We start from the raw sequence: 13259 nt of genomic DNA, 5'->3' as shown, positions 1-13259 counted from the left end.
TGATGCCTATTGTTGAAGCCACCTTGTTTATTTGCCAAATGCTTTTTATTGTAGAGCAAAGTTTGTATATTCTTGAGAATGGTATTGGAATTAAAAACAAACATTGGATAAGGGTTTAAGAAATTGATTACTTATAAACATGTTTTACAAAAGGCTTAGCCAAATACGATTCGACGATTATTTTCTCTTAATTATATTATTTAAATTCACTAAATATGGGAGCTTGCAAAAACATTGGCGGTAGGGTTATCTGCTTTGTTTTTCAAAGTATATAGTACTATATTGCCAATATGTAGTCCAAATACATGGACTATGTACTATGTACTGTGTGTAGCTTTGACTAATTGCGTATGATTCAAAATACTTTCTCTGGTGGGACCTACCTGAGTAAGCTGTCAACATAAACAATGGATTTTCCAAAATGTTGTCATTACTTTCTTATGCACCTTGAATGTTGTTTATTATTGTAGAAAAGAGTAAAGAAATATAGAACAGCTTTAATAATTTTCATTTTGTAAAATACAGTATGCGTGTTCGTAGAATTAACAGTTGAAGATTCCCATACTAAATCGACAATGAACTGTACATCTGCAATTTCGCATAATAAGTACAAAACGAACCAAAATTGGTCCAAATCCATTCACTGATTAGTCGGAAAGTTTACTCTGAATCGAAGAATTATACTACAAAGTACCAACCAAGCATATGATCTTCAGATACAAATCTACTCAAGTCTTAATGAATGGGACTTTAGCACAATATAGGACTTCCGATTACGAGAATAGGTCATTCAAGTTCCATCTTTTCATTCATTATGTTCGAAAGTGAATGCCTTTCCTTACAGCAGATGACACCACTTAACTTGCAAACGACAATTCAATTAACCAGAGATTAAGTGTTACAATAATGTAAGCACTTTCTTTAATCCCCGATTTATAAAGAATTCAAACCGGATATTGTGGAACCGGCCACATAGATAACGATCTAATTTTGAATGCAGATTTGCGGGATTGCATTCTATTTACAAACTTGATTGTTCCACTATTCAAAAAACAGCTCTTGACTCTTATTGCATTGAGATAGAGATTAATTTCCAATAACGTTTTTTTCTTTAGCTGCATTGTTAAGTTTGTAATTCCATACTGAGCTTTTGGTGTAACAACAATATCTTTACAGTTACTATCGACTGTATTTCTACACAGTTAAGAATCAATTTCGTCTATCAAAGTGTAAGAGTTATTTGGTAAAATATCTCGTTCATTGGTAGGATTATCGATGTCCGATTTTCGTTAAAGATTCCCATAGGTTTTGTTTGTATCGGCAGCTTTGACTGTATACATGGTGTTGCGTATTGTCGCATTGTCATCTACAGCTGGTTGTTTTTTTAATTAAGTGGGACTTTTGAGGTCTGCTTTTACGGAAGTTACTTTGTGTGTATTTGTAAAGAAAGTTGTCCTGTTTAGTGCATTTCATGTAATAGTGAAAGAGTTTTAAAGTACCGGTTTCTGTATAGACTTTTCGAAGAAATGAATAAAACTATTTCTGTTATTTGGCGAATAATGGCAGTTAGTACGAGAAATTGTGAGAAATTATGAGTTTATTTTACCGCATTTTATAGGTACGAAATAAACTTAAAGTACGGTGCTAAATACCAGAGCTTAATTACTCAAATAAAACTAAATAATGCTTATTACAAAGATATGTCAAAGTACAGAACAAAAAATCTTAATTCAAAATCTATTAACCGTACCCTTTAAAACTTCATTAAACCAATATCGAGTCAAACACTCGAAAACTTAATAAAAATATTACAACTGATTTGAACTCAAGAAAAAACGAAATGTATAACGGAAATTCATCAACTATCTTTGATCACACATTCACATGAAAATCCACCTTAACTCTATAACCATAAGTTCCACATTGCCTTACATTTTTACAGGAAGATAATCCCTATCTATACCAAAGAAATTTGAACTGTATGAAACAGAAAATAAGGTTGATATTCTTTTGAAAATGTTTTCTATAAGAAAGGCTTAAGGGCTGTAACTATTGTATGTTTAACATCACGCCAGCAACGGAAGTGGGTAAGTAGATATTATAAATTGTTATTTAGTCGAGTGTCTGTACAATGGCGGTGGATGTTACTTGATATTGTGTTCTGAATATGTTTTGTGGAATTAGATCAAAGGAGGCTTTTGGATGTAGGTTGTATTTTTATAATCATATTGTAGTAATAGAAGATTCTTTTCAGTATTACCTTATAATAGGGTCGTTTTATGGGTTATTTTTATGAAATAATAACAGATTTAAGCTATGACTAAAACTAAAACAAGTTGCGATTCATTTCGGATCATAAACTCTCTCTATGCCAAATTTCATCATAATCGGTTCAGTGGTTTAATAGAAAAAGCGTTACAAACAGACAGAACGTTAGAAATACTTATTAAATGCGTAGGGTTTATTTAATAGGAGGAAAACTTAACGGTCAGGTAATTTTCTAAAAAAATAGTTTTTTGAAATCCATTGCTACCATAAACACAGCAGGATACGTGGCTTTTCCGTCTCTGCTGTTTCAACAGGAGTAGTAGGTTTAACAACCACGCAGAATACTTTTTTCTGTACAACAGTCATTGGCAGAAAGTTGAAGAATTTTATAAATATCTTAGACTACCTATATCGCAGATGTATGGATGTGAATGAAGTAAAGGACATTTGGAAGGATCGTACTAAGTGACATTCTCTTGTCGCTGCCTACCCCTACGGAAAGAAGGCGAGATTTTATAAGTATGTATCTGTCGCCTCTACATTTAAAAAAATCTCTAGATTTTCTCACAATAAACGGAATTAAACGTGTCTCAAGTTAACACTTACTTATTTTTAAGAATAATTATTTGCCAAAGGATTAAGTCTACGGCTTCTTCACTTAATACACGAACTAACCTGACAGGTTTCAGTACATTTTCCACTAGATTTAACACATTTACACATTGATACGAATTCATTGCTTTGATCTTATCACTGCACCTAAACAAATACGAGATGGATCTATTTAATCTCTTTTTTGAGGCAGGGTTTTGAACTTTATATAAGTATGGTAAGGTTGGATTTTGTGTGGGGTGACTGGTAAAAAAATGTCTCATTATGTGGTTTATTAGTTGGCGGTGACGTGTGGTATAAGTTAAAAGAAATGAAATTTGTAATCTATCGGTAGTATCGACGAATCCGACTTGCCATAACGCTGCTTGCTGTAAGCAATATTGGCGTTTGTTGTGTAAGTTAGTGAGTTTTGTCGCTAAATACAGTTTCTTAATTATCTAAAGCAAGGTCCGATATTTTTAAAGCAAGTCTAAAGAAAACTCATACATATAAATAAAAGTAGAATAGTAATACATATCTAGATATGTAATAGCATCCAGCAACCCTGGGTTCCCATATAGGAGTTCGTAGCGAAAAATCAAGCAACAGCAATAAGAGTTCACTAGAAGTTACCTATGAAACTATGCTAGAGACAATTAAATAATTTTATGACTCTTAATGGCCAAGAGTTTTTTAACAATACCGCTTTGCAAACAAACATACATAAAAGACACGCCAAGAGCAGTAAATAGAGACAAAAGAACCACTACTTTATCTAGCCCACCACTTATTGACAGCCTTACTGAAATTCTAAATCAAGTCATGTTTACGGCACTTTTATCTATAGCAATTCATTGGTACCTAAATCTGTTAAACTATCGGAAATAACGCGATCTCCTATAAAACTGTACCACATTAAACTTTCACACAAAATCATGGCAGATTAAGTGGCAGGTTTTTCGCTCTACTGACTGTGTATGCGCACTTTATTTGCGCATTTTCGGTCCCATAGACCCATGGAGCCTATTGTTGATGCAATAGTTTGATGGTATTAAGCATTGGTAGGGTTTAACTGATGAGATTGGCTACTGGTTTTAAGATAAACTTTTTTATAGGTTTTTATTTGTGGTTTAAATTCGTTGCCAAAAGGCTTATTGCGATGTCAATTGAAAAAAAACTGCAAACTGCAACAATACGACAAAAACAGAACTGAATCGTGTGATAGATCTTTTTCAAAATAAAATAGTTATCTGTAAGGAGATGTGTGATAGAACAAAATTTTTATAGGTTTAAAATTTCGCTAAACTTTTCCAGTTGCATTTTCATAACATTAACGTTTGGAGTACCAAACTAAGATTGCATCATAATTCAGAAGTAAAAAAATATTGCCTATCTTGAAAGCAATTTAATTTTCATACACCAGTTTCTGCTGTGCAGAATGTATTCAAACAATACCACAATTTAGTCACTAAGTATTTTGTCATTAAGTATGCTGTGAATTACCACCATCAGGGGATGGGTTCATGAAATGATCGCCGGTAAAAGATCAATGAAGCATCATTAACCGCATCAATCAGACGTCCACTCCACGTCTCTCACGACAACTTGTAGGTGAAAATGGTGTTCATTTCTGAGGACTACAGTTTACCACATAATTTAATCAGCGTAGGATTAATCTGATTAAGAGGAGAATTTCCTAGTTATTAAGTATCAAAAATAAAAAAGCATAATAAAATTTACCCCCGGTTTCTGAGGTACATTTAGCGGTAGTTTATCTATTCCATAGCGTTTTTTATATGAGTTTTAACGCTATTAAATCGAAATCAGGAGATAGTAGTTACCTCAGTTATTAGATACTTATCTACTTAGTGTGAGACAGTTATTTGCAATTGTTATAGGTTATAATAAATAAGTGTGGTTTCGCAGTTTCTATATACATATCTATTAGATCGCTTATCCGATGAAATTTCGACCGTTCTTTTCATAATATATTTCGTGTCACTTCTTTTAGTATGGGTTGTTTGCCACTAACCAACAACTAAGGATTTTAGGAATAACTGTTATGCTGGCCCTTATCAATTGTTGAGTTTTCTGTTTTATTAATCAGTTTAGCCATTCGGTTTACCTCTAACTACATTGAAGGATTGAAGAAAAGACTATCTGAATTTTAAACAATCAGTAATGTAAATTTCTTTGCAGATTTGAAATATATTAAAATAGAATTTCAGCCGTTTATCTTTCTTTAACAACCCTCTTAAAAATTGGATATCCGTTACAAAATAGGTTAAAAATTATAATGCTATTCTTAATCTCATTTTAATGTCTTTTATATAGAGCACAAACTTCTTCAGTTCCCATTGATTCGCAGCGTTATAATCCAATCTAACCGAATCGGGTACTTATTTAAATATCAATAAATCAATCGAAAACGGTTGCATCAAAATTTTGCATAAGAAACGGTATCAATCAAAAAATTTCGAATAGTAACGTTTCACGCCCTTCTATACATAAAGGAATCATCGATATTTTTCGAAAAATTTGCATGAAAATATCGATATAACGGATTTGTTCGATACAAACCGTAACAAATGCGCGAATTTGTATCCCTTTTGTTAAATCGAATGTGACATTATGTCAGTGGATAGGCCAGCGATATGCTAATGATATTTTATTGTGATCGGCGAAGTGAATCGCGCGCGCATCGAAATTATTTGTTGTTACGCGATTTCACGGAAAATCTGATAGCTTTATAGCTGACGCGAGGTATGGAGAATGTCTTTAAAGTAATGCGATACTATACAATACTTTTTGACTGAGTTATGTAATGCTTTGCTTTTGCATCGCTTATTGTACGTTTGTTCGATATTTTAACAAATGTTACAAATAGTTGTATGGCTTTGTCGTTTTTAGATAATGTAAATTGTGTTTTATGACTATAGATAGGTGGTATTAAGCTATAAATATAACTAATAACTGTGTTATCTGGAGATTTGGCTTAATTTAAAGTTCTATGTCAAAATTACGCAAATATAACTTATATTTATGTAATTTTACTTTCAGTCTGATACAATGACAGCCTTTCTTTATATAAATGATGAATAATAACTTCTTCCGAATAAAATGCTGCCAAATTTTCATTAAATCATTTAATGGATTGCCACGGGAAATAGTAGCAAAAAATAAAGAAGGCATCAAACAATTCGAGCCGGATGTCAAGTGATTTAGCCGCTCTATCTAGGTTATAATCAAATCTAGACTTTGAACGAATCAATAAACGTTTTACAAAGACACTCAGACATTAATTTCATGCTCCAATAAAATCACAAGATTTAGTGGAGGGGTATTATTACATTTAACACTTATTATCATTCAAAAGCCTTTCATTAATGGCCCATTTGCCTATTACTAAATTAAGTATTTATATCACTTTGCCAATAAACGAATTTGTAACGGTCTGTCGAGTTCCGTTGTGATCCGCAACGTAATTTAAATCACAGTGGTTCAAGCAATAAAAATAACAATGCTACCTGCATGTACACATGTTACCGAAATCTACATATCCATGCCATCCAGTCATATGCAAAAATCATTTATCGACATTTTGAATTCCTTTATCAGTGGCACATGTACAATGTTCAATAGATTTTTTTATTGCCAATAAAATGTGTACGTTGTTAATTTGCGTATGTTGCATTGTAGACCGCATTGTGTCCGTGTGTCGCCGCCCTAAGGGCGCGAGTCGCGACCCGCTGCCCTCGTGTCGCCAACATTTCACACAAGCTAACAATTCAATTATTGAACGCTTTCATTGTGTCATATTCATAATTTTAAACGGCCCACCATTTTTCGGTGGCCATGTCGATTTCTCAACAAACCTTCATTTGAATTTGAAAAGCATATGACAGTAGAATTTTTTGCATTTTGATATTTCTTGTATCACTTACGTATTTGCATATAAGTTTTGTATTGTGATGTTATTGGATCATATCGTTAGACACATGTAAATTTTAATAGAAATCTTATTGATCCTTAAGTTATTTCGTCCTTGCGATGTTATTCTTCAATTTAGCTTCCGTTATGATTTCTATTGATGTTATAATTTTTATATTGTGTACTTCGATTCTTGACCTTAGTATGTATTCTAACGGTTTTTCGCTTAGAAATCGATACGTATTGTATATTTGAGTGTAGGTATTGTGTTAAATGATGTGAGAAACTGATTCTCTTGTGAATGTTAACTGAATATTTCGATATTCAAAGAACATATTTTATGGAGATTATTTCGAGAACATTCTGTAAGCCCTTTTTCTTTTCAACAGACGCAATCTTATACTTATTGTAGACACAAAACATTCCCAAACTCTAAAAAAATATGAAACTTTACCTACCTTGTAAAATTGCAATTCCTGAAAAGGCTACTAAGTTGGTCACTGTCCTAGTATAAGACCTTTTTGAACATAAAACGTAGTAAGCAATTAATTACTCGAAAATGAATTAGAAAAAAGACTTTACAAAAACAGAAACGTATGTAGTGACAAACACAAATCGATATGAATAAGGGAAGTTTGTAAGGATCATTCCAAGTGGCGTTTGATCTCTGCCTACATCTATAGGGAAAAAGGCGTGATATTACATATGTATGTAGACTATTATTTGTACTGTAGACTTAACGTTAACACATCTATAGCCTGCAACCTAACAATAAACTATCTCATTCGCTTGAACGTCGCAGTTTGTGCAACGTGACATGGAACTTCAAGCAATTTGTTTTTATTGAGCAGAGAGATCGGATGTAACATATCTGAACGTATTGAAGGATATAAATATGAAAGTGTTATAGGTTTTGAGTGGGTGTGAAAATGCTTTGAAATATACCTGAAAATTATATATTTGCGTATTATTTTTGTAAAATTGTTAAATAGCTTTGTAGGACCTGAGTATATTATTGAATTATGTGGTTTGCCGTCGATTGCAGTTAAATAATAGATTATGTTTTTTTTACATTTTGCGCCTTTTAAAGCAAGCATTGCAATTAGTTGTTGCAACTTATTAAAGTTTATAATACATCTGTAGTCGTTTACTGTTATTGACTGAAAAATTGGTTAATAGGTATAAATGGCAATTAAATAAAAAAAGTGCTAATAAGAAAAGAACAGAATAAGATTTTGTACGTAAAAAAAGTAATGTATTTGTCATAGTTTTTTTTAATCTGATAAGAAAAGTAAGCTATATTTGTTACGTTATAATAAGCAATAAATTGATTCGATCAAATTACTGTCAAAAATGTTTATGGGAAAAATTTAATCTAGTTATTTCTAATAAGCATAATTACATCTCTGTACAAAAACGATAGAAATACCAGTCAATACTATATCTTGTTTATAAAAGTTAATCGTAATATGCTTTTATTTAGAGTAATCAAAACAATTCTATGTTATCTATGAAGCTTAACTCCTTTAATCCATACCCATCAAATCTATTTAACCTGAGCAAAAGTCTTAATACTAAAAACAGGTAAACCCGAACTAAATTAGCACATTGCTGAAATATTTTCTCACTTCAGTACCAACTACCAACTTTACCTACATAAATACATATTTAAAAAATAAATAACTCTATTCCATATAAAATCTCTATCAATAAATAACAACCAGTCGACATACAAGAAAGAAAAATATTTGAAACTTTGTTGAAATACTGATGTCAATTCAAACATTATTCATTTATATACAAAAATATACATAATATGATTTATATTACAAAACATATTACCTTTCTAATTAATCATTTCAACTGAAAAACTAAAAACTAGCCAAGTGCGAGTCGGACTCGTGAACCAAGGGTTCCGTACTATCCATATCTTATAAGTAGCTATCAATATCATGCGAATACAAGCAAAATAATCACGTTTGTTGTATGGAAGCCCTCTTAAATTTCAATTTTATTCCGAATCTTAGTATTTGTTATTAAAGAAAAACAGAACTAAATTATCTATGAACATTTCAACTGCTTTATTTGCTCGATCATGAGATACAGCAGAGAGACAGATAGACTGAAAGCGAAATAGTGTTCCCGTTTTACCCTTCGGATACGGGACCCTAATAATTCCTATCAAAATGTTTGAAATTGTACAAATATTTCTTCGTTTTGTACATAATTGATCAATTACTTACTTGTTTGACCCGAGTCTTAAGTAATGTGTCTTGTTGGTTATGTGATTTATTAAACTTAACTTTTACTGTAAAGTTCACGTTATATGGTAGTAGACTTGCTTAAGATGTGAGACTGAAAACCATAAAATATATATCTTTAATTCTGTCTATCCCTAATGATAATAAGCGTTATGTTTTCAATGCAGCAAAAGTTACTAAAAATATTTTATTTGATGCAATAATAATAATAATTTATTTGATGTACTATTAAAAGCATCAAAATGAAACCTTAGAATAAAATCAGAGTGTGTACTTCTATCTATCCCTAAGAATAAAAGGTGTGATGATACAATAATGTATAAGAAAACCACCGAAAATAATAGGATCGGAGGATTCGTCATATTAATTCATCATATTATTTCAAAGTAACAGCATATCAATACAAAATAATATAGTAATAACGCATTGTTTTCTGAACAAGCAGTATAACGAAATACTAAGTAGGATCAAGTGGCTCAGGTGTCCGCTGTCATACGAATTTATACACCGTAGTCCATACACCGAGTCATCGTAAACAAAAAGTGTTCGGAACGAGAAAGACCGCGGCACGAACGCAACCAATTTGCATTGTACGCCTCTAGTAAACGTTTAAAATTCTTATTTCGTTGGTTTCGTTCTGCATAATAACATCCGTAAGGCAATGGCAGTTGCTTGGCCAATGGGAGAGCTCACTTCGCACTTGTGGGCGTAGTGGAGCGACACGATTGGTCGACTCGCGTTCGTTGAACACTCGATTTGTCGCTCGTCGCCACCGCAGTCGGTGCGCGCGATTGTCGATTGTCGCCATTGTCAGGAGCGAACGACGGCCGCGCGGTGCGTTCGCTTGATTCGCAGAGATAACGCAAATCGAATAAATCGATCGTGTTTTAACAGTACAATGACAATTGTTTGATTATATTGAAATAACGTGTGTGTGTTTGTGAGAACTTTATTGAGAGAAAATAAGAAAAAATGGATCTTGAGTTGCATCAACGGGCGAGCGGCCACTTCATGAGGTATGTATAAACATTGTTTAATGTAAAAAGTGTTGTCGAGGTCATACCGAGTCGATGAACTTATATCAAATCGATTAGTTTTGGTGTTTGTTCGATGAGGATTGTGCTTTAATGTTTTTTTATTAGTCTGTTGTTACTAAACACCCGCGGTTATAATTATTCTTGTACAAGACGGTATGTGTACTTAAATGTGAAGTTTATTTAAGGACAGTGGGTAATCTGTGTTTTTGACGCTGTCCGCGGGTTATTATGTGTACAATTGGTCTAAATTGTATTTATATTTGTTAAATAATAGTTTGTGTTATTAAATTGACTGTAAAACTTAATGTGCTGAGCTATTCAAGTGATAAAGTAGCTTAAAGTAGGTATTAAACGCAAATACCTACAGCCTACTACAAGTACTAAATTCATGATTCTTTATAATATTTCATTGAAGAATGTTTTTCCTTTATAAACCCTTCCAATGTTTTAAATGTTATGCTATAGGTAGTATAATTAAAAATATAGTAATTGTGGAACTGTATTAATGGCAAAATTGGGTACAAAAATATCTTTGTAAGAGAGAGAAAAATATGAAACCGAAATACCTAATAAATTCTGTATGTTTTTATATATATACCTACGATATCGTATATAGGTACATACTACCAACTGTACTATAGATTCATGTTATATTGAAACATCACGCTGTCCATCTTTAAGAGAAGGCTAGGCAGGACACACATACACCTGCTTCCATACATTCTACCTTCTACAAATGATTCCATAAATGTATGTACAAAATACATATTAGAAATTTCTATTTATGTATGTAAAACTACCATTATCTTATCAATAAAAAGCCACACAGTCACCCCTTAATATCAGTATGTAAATTTAAGGGTGTGTTCAATTAACTACGCAAGTATAGCTTGGGGTGTATTAATTTATGTTTAACACGATTAGTTAGGTTTCATGTATGTTTGTTTGTATGTTATTAGTGGCTTTGGTGTGTTGTAAAACTGACCGTTTGCAGGTTCGATTTCTATGTTAAGTACACATTTTATTTTAGTTTATTTGTACTAGAAGTTCTTAGGAAACGGTTACTTTTCTGCAAGATATTTATTTCTTGTTAACACGTTTTTTTACATTATACTTCTAAATATTATATAATATATTTACTGTTTGAATTGAACCCGTATTGAGTTCTATTCTGCACTAAAACGATAGTGAAAGAGTTACTGTGTTTAATAAACTTATATCCTTATTTCAGTATAGGGGATATTTAAGCACAATTAAATAATGAATACTTAACTTAGGTATTTGATAGTAGGTAAATATTATGTAGCAACAATCTGTCCAAACGAAGTGTAGAATTATGTAATCAAAGCCTTTTTATTGAAACATATTTACTTATAAGATAAATATCTTAAGAAGTAAGAGCCGTCGGTGTCTTCTATAAAATATCTTAGAATATTTATGCAAAATTTCTATCAAATCTGACTCGAATTAGTTTGTGTACTTATAAGAAGTTATATAACATAAAACAATAACTTTGATTAGAGCGTTTGCTATTAAGATTCTTATACGCACCTGAAATATTTCATTTTTACATTACTGCTATGTAAACATTTGGTAAATTTTGACATTGTATTCAGCGATAAAAATTGAAAGCCGTGTGTTTTTCTCTAGCTCTTCTCATAAAGCACTACACATTCCGAACTACTAGTTAATTCAACAATCGTAATTAGTCTGAGATTTGTCAACATTTTATTTATTTATTATAAACTGGAGATTTCTTAAAAATCTTCTAATTTATTTCATTTATATCTGTAGGGACTGTCTTGGTGATAAGACGAATAAAAATAATTTCCTATTGGAATATTTACTTATTAGTTTAACTTAATACACATAACCTCTTTGATTCAAAATCTTATAAGCCGTCGGTCTTAACTCCAATAAGACTTTGAAGGAAACGTGTGTGCGTACACCTCTGCTTATAATATCTATACTGATATTATAAAGCTTAAGAGTTTGTTTGTTTGTTTGAACGCGCTAATCTCAGGTACTACTGATCCGATTTGAAAAAATATTTCAGTGTTAGATAGCCCATTTACCGAGGAAGGCTATAGACTATATATCATCACGCTACGACCAACAGGAGCAGAGAAAAGAGAGAGAGATGAGTAAAAAATGTTACAAAAACGGGGAAATTTTTGACCCATCCTCTCTTAAGTGACGAAAGCGTAGCTGCGCGGGTCAGCTAGTTGGTTATAATAGGCGTGGCGTTAAAAAATACCTGTCGTGAAGACAGTTCAGTCGAAACATAATAATATGTTTATTATTTAACTGCTATATTTAAAGGTATTGGTATAATAGCTAAATAGTGTCCTACACTATTGTTCTAACCACACAATATTTTATGAGATAATCACTACAAATAAAATTACTAAAGGAATACCATAATATTAGTATGAAACCGATCATAAAATACAATCGGTTTGTAATTAAGATTTACTTTTCATTGTTTAAAGAAACTTTACGTAGGTATGAGACTTTGTTACTAAATTACTTAAGTCAAATTAATCACGCTGCTTTATGGAATATTGAGGTTTCATTCAACTTGAATACCTACAAATATAATAAACACAAAGTATGTGAGGATTTTGATAAATTTAGTTCATGGACTAAAAAAACTGAATTAATTAATTATATGACTCTATTGATATGATTAATCAAGGACCCTTCCGCGCAGACGAAATTGCGGGCAGAAGCTAGTAAACTAATATATTTCTTTCTTTAAACTTTTCCAGATACATTCTATTGGTCTTATTAAATCTATCAAATCTGTCTTATTAGGAATACAGTATACACCTAAACAATAAAACAGCATGTGTTCCATCAAAAAATGTGTATCCGTTTCTGCGCAATACTCAAACAAACGAACCAAACATTTAAAACATTCGAACGATTCATAAAGCCGTTTATTTTTACGTACAAATACTAGTTCCTGAAGTATAAACGGAGATTTAATAAAAAACTGCTACAACAGGTATTGAAACGCATTTAATTTTAAACTTTGATACTAAAAAACAATGACTTGGCCAATTATTGAACAGTCGGTCAAGCGCGAATTTTATTTATTTGTCGGTTCCTGAGCAGTATAGATTTTTCTTTGTGAAAAATATTTTTGATTGCATAAAATATTATGCTT

General features: G+C 31.9%; 1 protein-coding gene across 1 annotated transcript in view; it reads left to right on the top strand.

Moving 5' to 3' along the window:
* Positions 1-9818: 9818 nt before the first annotated feature.
* The window catches only part of LOC142987696 (uncharacterized), a 50340-nt gene continuing 46899 nt past the window's right edge, over positions 9819-13259 (top strand). Inside the window, exon 1 of the mRNA XM_076136643.1 lies at positions 9819-10066. Coding sequence (XP_075992758.1) covers positions 10023-10066 — 44 coding nt within the window. The 5' untranslated portion in view covers positions 9819-10022. The remainder of the gene's footprint in view (positions 10067-13259) is intronic.

This window comes from Anticarsia gemmatalis, chromosome 3, assembly GCF_050436995.1.
Source record: "Anticarsia gemmatalis isolate Benzon Research Colony breed Stoneville strain chromosome 3, ilAntGemm2 primary, whole genome shotgun sequence".
Taxonomy (NCBI): domain Eukaryota; kingdom Metazoa; phylum Arthropoda; class Insecta; order Lepidoptera; family Erebidae; genus Anticarsia; species Anticarsia gemmatalis.
This window is presented reverse-complemented; position numbering and strand designations above follow the sequence as displayed.